At 49.1% G+C, this 18,005-nt stretch overlaps 1 protein-coding gene and 1 long non-coding RNA gene across 2 annotated transcripts in view; one reads left to right on the top strand and one right to left on the bottom strand.

The window, feature by feature from the left end:
* The window catches only part of LOC307227146 (SCO-spondin-like), a 181,490-nt gene that overhangs the window by 24,885 nt on the left and 138,600 nt on the right, over positions 1–18,005 (bottom strand). Inside the window, exons 81-92 of the mRNA XM_079996268.1 lie at positions 17,277–17,437; positions 14,218–14,438; positions 13,082–13,123; positions 12,786–12,956; positions 11,485–11,694; positions 9,894–10,061; positions 9,643–9,774; positions 7,413–7,653; positions 5,949–6,101; positions 4,808–4,854; positions 3,795–3,965; positions 2,496–2,672 (exon numbers count right to left, since the gene is read on the bottom strand). Of these exons, the coding sequence (XP_079852394.1) occupies positions 2,496–2,672; positions 3,795–3,965; positions 4,808–4,854; positions 5,949–6,101; positions 7,413–7,653; positions 9,643–9,774; positions 9,894–10,061; positions 11,485–11,694; positions 12,786–12,956; positions 13,082–13,123; positions 14,218–14,438; positions 17,277–17,437 (1,894 nt within the window). The remainder of the gene's footprint in view (positions 1–2,495; positions 2,673–3,794; positions 3,966–4,807; positions 4,855–5,948; positions 6,102–7,412; positions 7,654–9,642; positions 9,775–9,893; positions 10,062–11,484; positions 11,695–12,785; positions 12,957–13,081; positions 13,124–14,217; positions 14,439–17,276; positions 17,438–18,005) is intronic.
* LOC307199328 lies at positions 15,941–16,969 on the top strand. The gene is made up of 2 exons (XR_013831879.1): positions 15,941–16,866; positions 16,908–16,969. It is a non-coding gene; the product is annotated as an uncharacterized lncRNA (long non-coding RNA).

The following is an 18,005-nucleotide window of genomic DNA, read 5'->3' as shown; positions in this document are numbered from 1 at the left end:
ATGCTGCTCACTAGTAACTTGGTTACTTAGAGGTTTATTATTTACAGCAAACTCACAAGTTACTATATACAAGATACAGACACAGATCTTAACTCTCTCCCACTCAGCTTCAGCTAACTCTAACGAATCAACCAACCACACAGAAATCATGAGTCATCATGCCTATATGGGAGAGGACAACCAATAGCAGAGTTATATCCAAGGTTCCCAGATCACCAAGCAGAAAACTTCTCTGCTCAGACTTCCTGGCCTTCGGCCAACTCACAAATTGCATCTGTGAGAAAGCTGGATCAAAGCATGTAGAATGATAGAACAACAGAAGGGTCCTCTAGTCCAATGTTGAGCTTTTTGGGGGTACATCTACCCCTCCCCCCAAAACAGATTTTTGGCTTCTTTTTTGCCATACGTCCAGGTTTTTGGAAAGTCCAATTCCCAGACGTGTCTGAGGCTTGGTGGGGCAGACATTATCATCATTATTTATTAAATTTGTTCAGCACCCTTTATCTGTAGATCTCAGGGTTGTTCACAACATAGAAGCACGAGATAAAAAACCCACAAAACCAAGAACCAAAACAGCCCAATAATCCCCCGTTCGACAACACATTTAAAAAGGGCACCAGATGTTAATCAGCCAAAGGCTTGGTTGAAGAGGAACATTTTTGCCTGGTGCCTAAAGGTGTATACAACGAAGGCGCCAGGTGAATCTCCCTGGGGAGAGCATTCTACAAGCAGGGAGCCACTGAAGAAAAGGCCCCGCTCTCGTGTTGCCACCGTCTTGACCTCTTGTGGAGGAGGCACAGGAAGAATGGCCTCAGAGGATGGTGGCAGAATCCAGATCCATTCATATGGGGAGAGGCGGTCCCAGCAGCATAGCTAGCCACTCAGGCGCCAGGGGGCGGGACAAGCCGCCCATGGGGGCGGGGTCAGCAGGGGCAGAGCGAGCTGCCTTGCCCCCACCTCCCCCTCAGCTGTAGGGCGGCTGAGGTGGAGGCGGCAGGCAGACCCCAGCCCCACGCTGCCGTTTGGGGCAGCACAGAGCCTGAGCCACCCAAGAGAGACGCATGGTTCGGGTGCACTGCAGGCCTCGTGATATGTGCTGTGCCTCGGGTGTGGCACCCAGTGCCCCCCCTTGCCCCCTAGCCAAGCCTCTGGGCGGTTCTTGAGACATTGCAGTATGGTTGCCATGTTTCAAAATGTGGTTGAGCTTTTTCTTAGGAAACTGAAATATACCGTATTTTTTGCTCTATAAGACTCACTTTTCCCCTCCTAACAAGTAAGGGGAAATGTGTGTGCGTCTTATGGAGCAAATGCAGGAGCTTTCGCTGCGCAGTGATCCCTCTTGCTGTTCTGGCTTCTGAGATTCGGAATATTTTTTTTCTTGTTTTCCTCCTCCAAAAACTAGGTGCATCTTGTGGTCTGGTGTGTCTTATAGAGCGAAAAACACGGTACTTGGAGTCGAGAGTGGATTTCATGCTCTTCATAGTGGTGAGGAGGGATGGAAGTTCCCCCAGGATGTCTACTTTATATACATTATTATGGCCCCCACGTGATTGGCTAATTCCGGGATTCATCCGTAGGCCAATCAGGTTGCAGATTCACTTCCACCTGGAGCTGGATTGGGTGGCTCCAGTGGTCCAATCACACTGCTGCATTTTGGATCCTATTCAACTCAGTACATAACAGAAACCACTGAAATTGTTGAGTTTTCTAAAGACAAACCCCAAAGTTGCCTAAGATCCAAGACAAGGCACCACCTTTTGGAAATCCCTGCCCCGACCCCCCCCCCCTCCCGGACATCAATTCCGCCTTTGAAATCCCAGTAATGGCAGCCGTACATTGCAGTCCTGAACCATTTAAGGCTTTTTAGGTCAAGACCAGCGTGTCAAATTCAGCCTGGAAACTAATTGCCAAGAAGATCCCTGGTGGGACCAGAGACCCCTTGCACCGATCAAATAAAAATAAACACATGCAGGAGAGCCAGTGCGGTACAATGGTTAGACTAGGAGCTGGAAGACCAGGGTTCAAATTCCCAGTCGGCCAGGAGGAGGCTCACCGGGGTGATCTTGGGCTAGTCTTTGCCTCTCTCGGCTTAGCCTGCCTAGGAGATTAAACAGGAATAACCATTTGCACCACTTGGAGAAAAAGATGGGGTAGGAACACAATCCACCAATCAATCAATCAATCAATCAATCAATCATCTATACCCCACCCTCCCCAGCCAAGACCGGGCTCAGGGCAGCTAACAAACAATTGATTAAAATACAACTTAAAAACAAGATTAAAATACAACATTAAAATGCAGCCTCATTGCAGTAGAAACTCAAATCAAAAACTTTTTGGGGATGAAAACGTCAAATCTTCACCAAAGCCAACTATCCAGACTGGTCCTATGTGGGCCAGAAAAAAGCCAGGGAAGTCCCCAAACAGGAGTTCCATCACAGAAGGAGAAAGGAAAAAGAATAAGCACAGTCATAGGTAATCTGACCCCTTCTCACCTTGGCAAGCCCCGAGGTAGCAAGCCTCAACGTCCTGGCGGTGCCCATCTTTGCAAAAGGCTCCCGCAGCCGCCTCCTCAGAGGTTGGGCAAGGACATGTCCCCATCCGCGTGGCCAAGCCCGTTCCGCAAGATCTCGAACACGGACCCCAGGAGGACCAATGGCACAGCTCGTCCCCTGCGTGGAAGGAACACACTGTCTATGTTTGTGGACATTCTGATCTCGTGGTCTTTTTTTTTTAAAAAAAATGGAGATTAGGCTAAGTGTGGCTGGACTCCCTGAATGTTTTGCTCTTTTTACCCCATCCCCAGAACTCCTGAATCTGGAGGGGCCATGTTTTAAAGTAGAAATTGCGGATAATATTGCTGTCGACAGGTCAACACTTCTATGCAGCTGGGAAAGCGGGAATAACAGATCTTATTCTATTTGCCCCCGCTAAAAACCTTGCAGTTTTTGCTGTCACCTGATCAACTTGATCCTTGGGGGGGGGGGGGGAGAGACACAGTAGCAGTGGTTGAGCAACCCGGCATGGAAAATAAAAGAGGGGTAATAACTTCACTCCTCAAATATTTATAAAGGCCGCAAGCCAGAAGCACAGGAGCCACTGACTCAATACTGCCATCTCCACAGGGACAGAACCGTTTATCAAGTCCAATTGTTTGAAATCGACCCTCAAGTACAACCCAAGGCAGTATATTCAACCTTGCGGAAGTGCCTGTATTTTGGAATTGTTAAATTTTGCAAAGAGGGTGCCAAAATGACTAGGTGGAAAACAGTCATACCATGGACAAAATTTCCTTATTGTGGCCAGATTATTCTGTCGCTTGATATCATATAAGCGCTGTCCAATTCAATTATTTGCTTCACTGGAGCCCAGTGTTAGTAACGGTTGTGGCGATAAACCAGAAAAGTAAAGCTTTTGGTTGACAACTTTAGTGCAAGTGCTCTCAGGACAATCTTGCGATAGACCAGCGGGGTTTAAATTTAGGCGAAGCCAATAATTAAAAGTCCTATGCCAAATCTGTAATTCAACAGAGAGGAGGTTTAGCCTCCAAGCGCAATGAAGCATAGAATTGGAATAGAGGATGGAACGGGGGGGGGGGGGGGATTGCCTTGGGAACTTAGATTGAACGGCAGAAGAGCAATAGCTGTGGTCATTGTGTGTGTGAGCTGAAAACTGGATGCTGGAACCGGAGAGACAGAAACCATGTCTGTGCCTGTGCTGAGCCTAAGCTGGGCTTCTGGGAACCTGATGGGGAAGCAGGCACTGTCGGGGTGTCCATGCTGTGAGCCCCTCACCTGGGCAGGGAGGGATGGAGCAGTTCTGCGCTTGCGTCTCGGGGCCAACACAGGGGAGGCCCTCATTGCGTGGCGGTGGGTTGACGCAGGCCCGGGTGCGGATCTGGGTGCCTCGGCCGCAGGTGAGGGGGCAGTCGGACCAGGGCGACCAGGGGGTCCAGGCTCCGTGCACTGTCAGGAAGGAGAGATAAGATAGATAAGATAAACTTTATTCGCATTAGACAACGGCCATAGCAACATAAAACAAGCAATATATACAAATAAAATATATACAAATAAAAAAGACAGCAATGGGTAAAAAGGGCAATCAAATGGCCAAGATTATCGTTCAGATAGTGGCCCTTAATCTCATTGCACCCTCGATAAACCTAGCAACCTTTGCTGTCGTCTGATCCTTTTGATCTGAAAACAGAAAGAACAATGTGGCTGCAGATGGGGTGATGATCTCATTCCTCAGATCTTTGTAAAGGGGACAGGACAGGAGAACACGAGCCACTGTTTCCAGATTGCCATCTCCACAGGGGCAGAGTCCTTTCTCAGTTGGAATCTTTTGGTATCTGCCACATTCCCCTGCCTGGCTAGGTCTCCAAGGTCCCTCTTGTCCCCAAGTCCTCTGCGTGTTTTCCCCTTCGCAAACCAGCTCATCATGTCCACCCATAAAATGCCAGTTGCATTTCGACAGGGACAAATGTCAAATTCTACCTTTAGGCAGGAAGAAGCAGTTGCACCGATAAAAGATGGGGGGACACCTGGCTTGCCAGTGGTACATGTGAAAAGGATCTCCTAGGGGTCTTGATGGACCACAAGCTTAAGAAGAGCCAACCGTGTGGTGCAGCAGCAAAAAAGGCTAATGCTATTCTGGGCTGCATCAACAGAAGTCTTGTGTCCAGATCAACAGTGCTGGCTGGGGCTGGTGGGACTTGTAGTGTAAAAACATCCAGAGGGCACCAGGTTGGCAGAAGTTTGTTTACGTTGACTGATGCCCCGGTTCAGCTGATGAAGGAAAGACTCACCTGCGCAAGCGATGTCCAGGCAATAGACGTCCTCCGGGGTGCAAATACTAGGGGGAAAGGACGGAGAAAAGGGGTCAGTGATTGCCAACGGACTGACAGCCCCTCACCTGGCTTCCAATCTCCAACCACCGCAGAAAAGGAGAGCTGCAACGCCATATTAAGCAGTTGACCTCTGCCTTCCTCGCCCTGATCTGCCACAGTGATCCATGCGACGGTCACCTCCAGGCTTGATTATTGTAACTCGCTCTACGCGGGGCTGCCCTTGAAGCTGACCCAGAAACTCCAGCGGGTGCAGAATGCCACAGCGAGGCTCCTTATGGGGTCGTTGCCGCGGGATCATATTCATCCAGTGCTATACCAGCTGCACTGGCTCCCGGTGGAGTACAGGGTCAGGTTTAAGGTGCTGGTTTTGACCTTTAAAGCCCTATGCGGCCTAGGACCCACATACCTACGGGACCTCCTCTCCTGGTATGCCCCATGGAGGATCTTACGGTCTGCAAATAATAACACCTTGGAGATCCCAGGCCTCAGAGAGATTAGGCTGGCCTAGACCAGGGCCAGGGCCTTTTCAGTGCTGGCCCCGACTTAGTGGAACGCTCTGTCACAAGAGACCAGGGCCCTGCGGGACTGGACATCTTTCTGCAGGTCCTACAAGACAGAGCTGTTCTGCCTGGCCTTTGGTTTGGACTCTGTCTGACCCTTATGTTTCCCTCCCCTTATGGTTTTGACTTTTAAAATGAGGCTGCACTTTAAATTGCATTTTAACCTGTAATTTAAATTGTTGTTTTTTTTCTTATTATGTTTTTACTGTAATTTTACTGGTGTTAGCCACCCTGAGCCCGGCTCTGGCTGGGGAGGGCGGGGTATAAATAAATTTATTATTATTATTATTATTATTATTATTATTATTATTATTATTATTATTCTGTCACTGCTCCATCTAGCCCAGTAGTGCCTACTCTGACCGGCAGCAGCTCTTCAGAGCCACCTGGAGAGGAACAGTCCTTAAAGAACCTAAGAAAAGAGGCTGAACATCTGCCTGTGGGAAACCAGGAAGCAGGATTTGAACACAAGAGCAAATCAACAATAATCAATCAATATTCCATGGGACTCCGCTCCCTGAGTCGAGCGAGGCACTCACCATTGCTGGCACTCCCCCAGGAGCCAGGTGCTCCCCAAACCCATCTCTCGACCCTCGTGCAGGCACAGAGGGGGGCAGGATCCTGGGGCGCAGGGGCGAGTCTGCAGCTCCTCCTGAAGGCACTCAGCGGCCCATGAGCCGGACGTGGGGGTCCTGGAGGGGGAGGAAAAACAGGCCCCCTGCATTGCATGCTGGGCCAGAAGGAAACAGACCCCCCACCCCACCCAGGGAATCCAATTCATTTTAAATTATTTATTTCGTTGCCTTTGTCTCCTGCTTTCTCCCCCTCCAAGGAGCTCCAAGGGGAAGTTGCCTTGAGCTCGCTGGAGGAAAAGGCAAGATTTAACACAATCCATAGCACCAGGAACAACGTTCTGACAGATCGCTCACAGCATGTTATTCTTTGAAGGAGAATTTTTTGATTTACAGGTGATATTTAACTCAGAGTAGACTTGCTAAGATGTACAAGGCAGAATCAGATAAGTGCTGGAGGTGCAAAGAGGTAAAGGGAACGTTCTTTCATATGTGGTGGACTTGTAAAAGGGTAATGGGAAATGATCTATAATGAATTGAAAAAAGTGTTTAAAAGTACTTTCCCCCAAAAAACCCCAAAGTCCCTTCTGTTGGGGATAATTCGGACTGAAATTCCCAGGTTTCAAAAAAGGTTATTTATGTATGCTACTGCTGCGGCCCGTGTTTTGTTAGCCCAAAAATGGAAAATGAGTGAGGTCCCAACCAAAGAAGAATGGCAACTTAAACTGTTGGAATATGCGCAGCTTGCGGATCTAACATAGAATAAGAGAACAAGAAGAACATTAATTTAAAGAAGATTGGGAATTGTTTATTGGGGGATAATTGTGTACACTTGAAAACGTTGGCAGCATTAAGATAAATTCAACAGTGTAAATAAGTTTTGATGGAAGAAACAATGGAATACTGAATGGTTAAGTTTATATAAAATACGCAGGGATTTATGGTATGCAGAATGAACTATGGAAAGAAAAGAAGGGAAGTGATTGATATTTTAAGGTTTTTATTTAAGTGTTTATTTAAGTATTAATTAGGAAGAATAAGTTTTTTTATGCACGTAAATCTGCTTTTTCTTCTTTCTTTTTTCCGTATTTTCTTTTTTCTTAATTGTTTTTTCTTTAATTTTCTTTTTGTAGTGTGAGATTGTAAATTCTTTGTATATGTGTGTAATTTAAATTAATAAAGATTATTTTTAAAAAGAAGAAGATATTTTACGGTTGTCTAAATGGATATTCTAAATTGTAAAACAGAAAATTTAATAAAAATCACACACACACACACAAAGACAAAATCATTCTGACAGTGAGAGCTGCTTGACAGTGGAACAGACTCCCTCGGGAGGTTAGCTGAGATTCCTACGTGGCAGGGGGGTTGGACTAGATGACCCCCAGGGTCCCTTCCAACGCCACGATTCTATGATTCCCTGAATAATACCTGAAGCGGGTGCGCAGGCCGTTCCCGCAGGTGACGCTGCACTGGGACCAGCTGGACCAGAGGCTCCAGGCACACTCGCTGGGCGTGCAGGTGTGGTTGGTGCAGAGCAGCCTCCCCCCGGAGCAGGTGCAGTTGTCACACCCGTCGTCACGGACGCTGCCCGGCGCCCAGCTGTGCCCCTGGGCATCGGTGCACTCGCAGTGGGCGGGGGGCACGCAGGCGCCGTCTTGCTCCAGTGTCCCTGGGGGAGGGTGGGAAGGGAAAACAGGTGAGGAACAGGGCTGAGGCTCACAGGCGGCTGGAATCAGGGGGCTGGAAAAACCGGCTCTTCTCACCTGCCTTGCCCCCGCTTCTCCCTTCCTGGCGCCCTTACAAGGAGCAGCTGCCATTGGAGCACTTATCCTCGCTCCCTGCCCACCTTCGCCAAGCTGGTGCCCACCAGATGCCCCCCAGGAAGCTCGAAAAGTGGGACCTGAGCGCAACAACAGCCCTTTCCTCCCCTGTGACTCCCAGGAAGAAGATATTCAGTGGCAGGCGTCTTCTGAGATTGGACACAGAGTCCTGTAGTGATTTCATGCTCTTTATTGCAGCTTGTAAAACAGTGATTGAATTGCCCCCCAAACATCAGGCTTTTATATACATTATTTACACAATGAGTCCCGTCTGATTGGCTGATGCTGCTTTCCTCCTGGAGCCTGATTGGTCTTTTCCTGCAGGCCAATCAGTTGTTGCATTCTAGGATCCTACTTGCTTATTGTTCTAGGATCCAAGCTTAGTACATAACAGACACAGAACAGAGCCACTGGGGCTGGTGTCCACTGACAGCCTTCTCCTCCTCTGTGAATTTTTCTAACCCTCTTTTAAAGACATCCAAGATGGACATTGTCAGGAGTTCGGCCTACACTCGAGTAGGACCCTGGCAGAGACACATGCCCGACTGGCATGTTCCCTCCCTCCTGGTCAATCGTTCGGGAGCTTCAAAAGCTTTCTTCAGCCCGAACATCACAGCGACTGATGCCAACAGACACCAGCACACTTAGGGATCCGCAGAGTTTGCACATCATGCGTGACAGATCTCAGCAACTCAGCATTTTGGCTAATCTACTTTATTTACGAATAAAAACACATGGAGCACTGCAACATGGCTCCCTCTCTCTCCAACATCAGACAGCAAAGAGGAAAAGAACAAAGGACACTTCACGGAACAGAGTAACATCCTGTCTCCATCACTTCCCACACTGTGTGGAATGAAAACATACACTGTCATGTGAAAAACAACAATCCCATGACTGCAACCATAGACCAGGAATTCTAACAGATATAACACCCTTAAGAACAGGGGTCAGCAACCTTTTTCAGCCATGGGTCAGTCTACTGTCCCTCAGACCTTGTGGGGCACTGGAATATATTTTGAAAAAAATAAGGAACGAATTCCTATGCCCCACAAATAATCCAGAGATGCATTTTAAATAAAAGCACACATTCTACTCATGTAAAAACACGCTGATTCCCAAACCATCTACGGGCCAGATTTAGAAGGCGATTGGGCTGGATCCGGCCCCCGGGCCTTAGTTTGCCTACCCATGCTTAAGATTAAGAACATAAGGAGAGTCGCCAAAAGCCCAGCCTGTTCTCCCAGCAGCCAACCCGATACCCCAATGGGAAACCTGCAAGCAAGAGTTGAATGTGAGCTTTCCAGCAGCTGCTCAATTTTCCCTTTTCTGTACCTGTTCCAGCTTCACAAGGAGCGCCAATGTTACAACTGCAACAGAACAACTTGGGACCAGTCTGCCTGCGATATCGACTTAGTGCACATGAGCCTGCTTGATCTGCAGAACTCGCATTGTTACACAGAACCCCCATTCTGCATTTGTAGCAACTTGATCTTTCAGTGTGCCCTTGGGAACTCCCTGCCTCTTGACGTCAAGCAGGCGGCTTCATTGTGCTCTTGCTCAAAACATTATTGTTCAGGCGACCCTGCTGAGATTCTTAGAAAGCGGATTAGAATTCCAACCTGTTTTAGCATTTTAACTTTTTGCCCGTTTTTAAACCGTCGCTGCGAATTTCCTGCCATGGTTTATCTTTTTTATTTTGCAGGCCGCAGTGAAGTTTTTTCCTACCATCCAACGGTGTATGAAATTTACGAAATAAATAAAAACGGAAAGAACAATTTGGGGGATATCCCCCGTGTTTAATTGCACCGTGGGGCAGGCAAAAGAACACCGCTTACCCTCCGGGCACCGGCAGCCGGGCTCACAGACCTCCCCGTCCTGGCAGGCGATGCCCTCCTGAAGGTCCCAGCAGTGGCGTGGGCATTCATTGGCGCAGCCCACCATGAGCATATCTGGGGTGCAGCCATCCTCTGGTGGGAGAGAGCCGCCTGTTATCTTGCTGTGGGTCCAGGGAGGGGAGTTGGGGGCAACTGGGGAGCAGCTTTCCCAGACTTCGGGGGGAAGAGCTCTCCTCTCCCCCCCAACTTACCGCAGGGTTTGGCGTTGCAGACTCGCACTTGGTACTTCTCCCCGGGGCAGTGGCGCCCCCCGTTCTTGGGCGGGGGGCTGGTGCACATCCTTGTCCGCGACGAGCGCCCCCCGCCACAGAGGCGGTCGCACCACGACCAGGGGCTCCACTTGGACCAGGCACCGTCCACTGCAGAGGGGGGAGACAAGGGAGGGGGGCTGAGGGGGGGCCAGATGGACATGCAAAGGGGGCCTGATGCTCAGCTGATTTCTGGGACAGGCTCTGAGCCATTCCTCACCCTCCCCTCCACGTCCCAACAAATGCTGATGCATCTTCGGAACTCCTTGCCACAGGATATTGTATTTTGTTCCTTTATTTTGGCACGCCCAGCTTCTCCTCTGCATCCTCACAACAGTCTGCGAGGGAGGCAAGGATGAGGGGGATCTGAACCCTTGTCAGGCAGGTCCTGGTCTGACACTCTCTAACCACTGCACTGGGATGTTTGGAAGTCTCGTTCCCAGAGGCTGGATCGTGGAGAATTGCCAGAAAGGGATCTTGCCTGTAAGCTCTGTCCCTGAACTTCCCTGGGGAAATTTTGAACTCGGGCGCTGGCTGACCAGAGGAGAGAGGCAAGGGACCTCTACTTTCTCTGAAATTAAGGCCCACCTGTGCTAGTTGTAATAACTCATAAAAGCACCTGCTGGATCAGGCCAAAGGGGGCTCATCTGGTCCAGCATCCTGTTCTCACAGGGGCCAAATACCCATAGGAACCTAGGAATCAATATAGACTGCCTCTGGTGCTGGAGGTTTCACTCATAACAACATAAGGTGCAGCACCCTGTTTTCACAGGGACCAGCCAGATGCCCATCGTTGGAAACCTGCAAACAGGATCCGAGCACAAGAGCAGACCTCTCCTTCTGGGGTTTCCTACAGCTGGTCTTCAGAAACATTTCTGCCTCCGACTAGCCTGGCTAGGAGCCCTCCGTCAGCCTCTCCTCCTCCTCCTCCATGAATTTGCCTAATCCTCTTTTAAAGCCAGCTGTGCTGGTGGCCATCCCTGTGGCAGGGAGTTCCACAGTCTAGCAATGTTGTTATAGTGCGATGAGGGTGAAAAGTGTTGGGATGCGTCCGGGGAGACGGGGGCATCAGGCAGGCCCCCAGCTGGCTCCAGCCACCGGCCGGCAGCCGGGCGATCTCCAGTCCTCGGAACAGCATCAAACAGCGACACGAGCCTCAGAAGCCTTCACGCTTTTATCAGCAGAGTGAATAACTTCTCACAACAGAAGTGGAGAACAGAGACATGTGTAAGCATTATTTGCAAGCGTTTATTCAGCATAGTTCAGGAACAAAGGAAAAACATGTCTGCTTCCCTTCGTCTCCAAGCAAACAGCAAGATACCAAAAGCAATATACAAGCGGAAGTTCCCAGCGGACTGTGCTGGAAGTAAACAGGCATGTGATACACAACTGTCATGTCTGTTCCTTTTAAGGTGGAACAGAACTATATCCTAACAAAAAGGCTTTTCTCTATCCACTTTCTCTATGCCATGGAAAACTCGGAGGGGAGACAGAAGCCAGCGAGCCCCAAGCGGGACCCGTGTGTGACTCCTACCTTTGCAAGCCTGCAGGTTGCAGAAGCGCCGCTCCGCGTTGGCCGTCAAGATATCTTGGCACCAGTGCCCTCCTTGCCCTGGCGGGTTGTAGGTCCGCAGGCGCTGCTGCTGCCCGACCCCACAGCTGCGGGAACATGCGCTCCAGGGAGACCAGGCGTTCCATGTGCAGTTCAGGCCCAGGCACTCCTCGCCCTGGCACAGAGGGGCGTCTGCGGGGGGCAGCGGAAAAAGGCAGAGGGTCGTTCTGGGCCATTGCCTTTAAAAGAGCCTGCTGCTGGAACAGGCCAGGGGCCCACCTGGACCAGCATCCCGTTCTCCCAGTGGCCAAGCAGATGCCCATTATGGGAAACTGCAAGCAGGATTCAAACACAAGCCCCTACTCTCCTCTCTAGTGGTTTCCAGCAACCGGAATTCAGAAGCATCGCTGCCTCCAGCTGTTGAGGCAGAGCACAGCCGTCCTGGCTAGTGGCCACTGCTGACCCTCCATGAATTTGCCTAATCCTCTTTTAAAGCCATCTAGGTCAGTAGTGACGTATGGAAGTGAGAGCTGGACCATAAAGAAGGCTGATCGCCGAAGAATTGATGCTTTTGAATTCTGGAGGAGACTCTTGAGAGTCCCATGGACTGCAAGAAGATCCAACCTCTCCATTCTGAAGGAAATCAGCCCTGAGTGCTCACTGGAAGGACAGATCCTGAAGCTGAGACTCCAAGACTTTGGCCACCTCAGGAGAAGAGAAGACTCCCTGGAAAAGACCCTGATGTTGAGAAAGATGGAGGGCACAAGGAGAAGGGGACGACAGAGGATGAGATGGTGGGACAGCGTTCTCAAAGCTACCAGGATTTGACCAAACTGTGGGGGGCAGTGGAAGACAGGAGTGCCTGGCGTGCTCTGGTCCATGGAGTCACGAAGAGGCGGACACGACTAAACGACTAAATGGGTCGGTGGGCACTGTGGGAGGGAGTTCCACAGTTTAACAGTGAGCTGCGTGACGATGGACCTCTTTTTATCTGCCCTTTTCACACTGTTTCGACCTCTTTGTTGGGCTCTCCACCCTGACCCCAAAGGTCTCGTTCCTGGTCCATCACTTCCAGTTCAGTTCCCGTGAGAAATTAAGATTCTTTGCCCCAGCTGAGCATCACTTTGTACCTGTTGGGGAAGGTCTTCCTGCGTTATTTCAGCCCATCCACTAACCGCTGGCTGTGAGCCCCTTAATTACAACAGTAATTTCATTATTTGTACCCTGCCCATCTGGCTGGGTTGCTCCCAGCCCCTCTGGGCGGCTGGCTCTGGGTCCCTCACCTGTGCACTGGGGCAGGTTGCACTCCCGCTCCTGGAAGGAGTCCCCCGTGCAGTTGGCCCACCCTCGGCAGAACCGCATGCGGGTCTTGAGGGCCGGCAGGTCGGGGTCGCTGCAGGTTTTGGAGCAAGGAGTCCAGGGCGACCAAGGGGTGAAGCTGTCCTCCTCGGAGCCTGGAGAGTGGGGCAGAGGAGCAGCTTGGCTTTCCGGGTGGGGTGGGGTTCCTCTGCCTCCCCAAAGGGAACAGGCTTCTCAACCAGATTTTGGGTCCTCCCCGTTCCTCTCCCCACCCCCTTACCTGGGACAACAGAGACAGGCTGTTTTGTGGGTCCAGCCACCGCTGTGAAAAAGGAGGAAAAGAACATGCTGGGGTTAACTAATGGTGGCAGTCTTCACAGGTTTCCCCTTGTCTCCACCATCATGCAGGTCCCACGGTGGAAAAACCTGCCTCAGTGTCACCACAGGGCGATGATCTGTGGCAAAACCAGTGGCCAGACACCTGGGGCCCTGACCGGCTGCGTGCCATTGGGCAGAGCGAAGAATAATAATAATAAATAATAATTTTATTTTTTATACCCCACCCTCTGGCTGGAATTCCCCAGTAGACCAGAAGGAGCGCCGAGGGGCTTCTGGTGGTTCCCTCCCTGCAAGAAGTGAAGCTACAGGGAACCGGGCAGAGGGCCTTCTCGGTGGTGGCGCCCACCCTGTGGAACATCCTCCCATCAGATGTCAAAGAAATAAACAACTATCCGACTTTTGGAAGACATCTGAAGGCAGCCCTGTTTAGGGAAGCTTCTAATGTTTGATTTTTTTTTTTTTTAATATCCTGTTGGGAGCCTCCCAGAGTGGCTGGGGAAACTCAGCTAGATGGGCGGGGTATAATAATAATAATAAGAAGAAGAAGAAGAAGAAGAAGAAGAAGAAGAATTTTATAGTCTTCCTTTATAGTTTTTTGTTTTTTTTGTTATTATTTTTACCAACAACCAAAACACAAACAGTGAAAACAAAGAGTGAAGCCCCCCAGGCATCTTATACATTGGGTATACATAATCAATAATAACATATTCAAACCAACCATATGTACAATTCTATATACCGTACCTTAACACTCTTCCCTCCACAAGGTTTATTTTTAACATTTTAACATTTTAATTGCCCCAAATTGTTCAAACCTGCCCAAATAATTCAACCCTCCTCCTTCTCACTGACCTAAAACCCTTTCATCTTATGTATCTTCACAGTTAGATATTCTAAGATTATAATATTTTTCGATTTTTCCCTCCATTGGCTCACCCCTAGCTCTTCTGTATTTTTCCAAGTACTCGCTATAACCTGTCTGGCTGCAATTACCATCAATTTTACCCATTTACATTCCATTAACATCATCATCATCATCATCATCAGGCACCTTTGCTCCTGACTCTGCCCTCTTACCCTGGCAATCCAGCGTCTGACAGTACTTGATGTCCACCCGAGGGCCAGCGCAGTCCTTCCCGCCGTCGGCAGGCTTGGGGTTGGCACACTCTCTTGTCCTGGTCATGTTCCCCAGCCCCCCGCAGGTCAAGGAGCAGGGGGCCCACGGGCTCCAGGCTGAGAAGCCCCCGTCCACGGGGCAGCGGGAGAAAGCGCAGACCAGCTGCCCGTTGCGGCAGGAGCTGAACGGAGGAGATGAGACAGTTGGGAAGAGTCTCAAAGTCAGTTGTGATTCCTGCGTTTGCAGGGGGTTGGTCTAGATGACTCCTATGGGTCCCCTTCCAACATTTCTATGATGATCCTCAAGTGTATCTCCAAGGTAAGGATGGGGAAAGGCTCCTCATTGCCTGGAGAACTGCAGTCGACCAGACAGAGGCATAATCTGACTCAATACAGTGGTCCCTTGGTTCTCAAATGCTTTGGTTCCCAAACGCCGAAAACTTGAAAGTAAGTTTTCCGGTTTTCAAACGTTTTTAGGGCGGCTGTCAGCTATTGTTTCTGGGGTGCCTGCACCAATCAGAAGCTGCGCCTTGGTTTTCGAACATTTCGGAAGTCAAACGGACTTCTGGAATGGATTAAGTTTGGTGCTTTTGTTTTTGCTATTTATTTTGCATTTTTTGTTTTTCAGGCTTTGTCAGTTAATTTGTTTTTGTGACTGTGAGGCCGGGGAGAGGCTGGCGCTGCAGCAAAAGGCTCCTGAACACGCCCCCCCCCCCCGTGGCACCTGGTTGGATGCCTACCGGGGGGGGGGGGGGCGTGGGCGCCAGCCAGGTGAGGTGGAGGCAGGGGGCTAACCCCCCCTGCTAGGGGCGGTGCTCGGGCTCCCGCCCACAACCACTCCCCTCTCTTCCAGGGAGGAGAGTCTTTTTTGTGACTGTGTGGAACCCAGTTCAGCTGCTGACTGATTGATTGTATGACTCAGGAAATGGATAAAAGCCCCCCATCCAAACAATGACTATCATCAGTGCAGTAAGAAAAATTAATTTTCATTTTTATCATCTACAATACTGTCTTATTTATTTCATAGTACAGCGCATTGATTATTGCTTCCATTTTATGGATCAGTGGTCTCGTTAGACAGTAAAATCCATGTTAAATTGCTGTTTTGGCGCATTGTTTTTAAAAGTCTGGAACGGATTAATCCATTTTGAATTGCTTTCTATGGGAAAGCGCACCTTGACTCTGGAACGCTTTGGTTTTGGAATGGACTTCCAGAACGGATTAAGTCTGAGAACCAAGGTACCACTGCATAAGGCAGCCTCTTGGGACGCTACGCAGATGTGAACGCTGAGGGCAAACCTGCAACCAGCAGCTGGAATTATTACCCGGTGTATAAGACGACCCCCAACTTTTTAACCTCTTTTCTGGGGTTAAAAAGTCGTCTTATACACCAGAATCTACGGTAATCAAAATAGCCTAATAATAATATAAAAAGCTTAATATTTATTTATAAACCATCTCCCCCCCCCCCTTGCTGGGCTCAAGCTGGCTTACAGATAAAAAGAAGAATATTCATCATTAATTGAATTAAACTACAGTGGACGCTCGGGTTGCGAACGTGATCTGTGCATGATGCAAGTTCACAATCCGCAGCGTTTGCAACCCGTGTCTGCGCATGTGGGGGTTGCGATTTAGCGCTTCTGCGCATGCATGAGCGCCGAAACCCAGACATAACCTGTTCCGTTATCACTTTGTGGGTGGATATTGGACTTTCTGTCAGACCGCCCCCAGAGGGTTCGGTTGGGCCCTTATACCTCTAATACGCTTAAGACTAACACAGGAACACCACAGGGATGCGTACTTAGTCCACTCCTTTATATTCTCTACACGTACGATTGTGTTGCTGCTCACCCTAGTAATAGGGTTGTCAAATTTGCAGATGACACAACCGTGAAAGGGAGGGTGAAACGGACTATAGAGATGAGGTGGAGCGGCTGACAGAGTGGTGCAGAGCTAACAACTTGCTCATAAATACAAGGAAGACAAAGGAGCTTGTGGTGGACTTCAGGAGACAGAAGAGCAATGTCCAGCCACTTTTGATTCATGGGGTCTGTGTGGAGAGGGTAACAACGTTCAGATTTTTGGGTATTGAATTACAAGAGGAACTGTCCTGGAGTGCCAACACAAGGGGGCTTGTGAAGAAGGCGCAGCAGAGAGTGTACTTTTTGAGAATCCTAAGGAAAAACCATCTTCCGCAGAAACTGCTGCTTGCCTTCTATCACTGTGCCATTGAGAGCGTGCTCACTTATGACTTATGTGTGTGGTACGGAAGCTGTACTACCCAGGACAGGATGGGGTTGTGCAGAGTTGTGAAGGCAGCAGAGAGCATTGTTGGCTGCCCACTCTCCACCTTAGAGCAGATTTATGCCACAAGGTGCCATAGGAAGGCACTGGACATAGTAAAAGATCCATCGCATCCTGGTCACTGTCTCTTCGAGCTCCTGCCGTCGGGACGGAGATAGAGGACGATGAAGACAAGAACGAGCCGTCTCAAGAACAGCTTCTTCTCCAGAGCGATCTCGGCCCTGAATGGGAAACCTGGACTTTGAAAGTCATCTAATCTTCCTTGCTGTATTATACTGTATTGTTTTAATTAGTGTTTTTATAGTTGTTCTGATTTTGAGTGGAGTGCCCTACCTGGGTGGATGGAGCAGCCAAGTAATTTCGTTGTCCCCGAGAGGGGGCAATGACAATAAAGATATTATTATTATTATTATTATTATTATTATTATTATTATTATTCTGGTACTTCCAGGTTTCAGCGGCCCGTAACCCGAAAAAACACAACCTGAAGCATCTGTAATCTGAGGTATGACTGTATATGTATATATAAAATCTGTTCCAAATATACAAATAATTACCAAAAAAATCACAAGCTGGGTGCGCAGCTGGCATGCCAGGGGGGCAGCCACGTGTGGGATGAGACACTTTCTGCTCGCCTTTCAGGCTGCAGTGGCACAGGTGAGGCTTTGCCTGTGAGCTGGGCATGGAGGGAACAGTTCAGATCTGGCTGAGCTCACCAGTTGCTGCAGGCAGAATAGATGGTGGTGTTTGGGGCAACTTCTTCTCCCAGGGAGAGCCGCTGACCCTGTGCTGTGAGGATGCCCAGAGCGGGGCTGGGATCCGAGGAGTGGTTCCAGAACATCTTGAGAGTGTCTTCAGTCAGGATGCAGGGGCACTCCTAAGGCAGAGAGAAAGAGAAAGAGAGGGGACCTGAAAAGAGGTCAATTTACAGATTGTTCTCTTTTCAAGAAAACTACATGAAAACGATGTGTAGATGGTATGTAACGCCAGTACAAATAGCAAGAATGTATAAAACCGGGTCAAATAATATGCTGGAAATGTGAAGAAAAGTTAGGAACCTTTTATCATATGTGGTGGGAATGCAGAGAAATTAAAAAATTTTGGGAAATGATATATAATGAGCTGAAGAAAATGTTTAAAATGACATTTCTAAAAAAAAGCAGAAGCATTTTTGTTAGGACAAGACCTGCCAAGGAAAACAAAGAACTTATTTATGTATGCTACAACGGAGGCAAGAGTCTTGATAGCACGAGGACGGAAGAACAAAGAAGCGCCGACAAAAGAACAGTAGCAAGAGAAATTGATGAGCTGTTGCAGAGCTGGCGAAATTGACATACAAATTGCGAGATAAGGACAACTGTGACTTTAAAGAAGAAGGGGAACTTTTTACAAATTACTTAAAACAACTACAAAATGAACTGGACTCCTTGGCAGGTTTTGAATAA

The sequence above is a fragment of the Podarcis cretensis genome, assembly GCF_951804945.1.
Source record: "Podarcis cretensis genome assembly, chromosome: 12".
NCBI classification, from domain to species: domain Eukaryota; kingdom Metazoa; phylum Chordata; class Lepidosauria; order Squamata; family Lacertidae; genus Podarcis; species Podarcis cretensis.
This window is presented reverse-complemented; position numbering and strand designations above follow the sequence as displayed.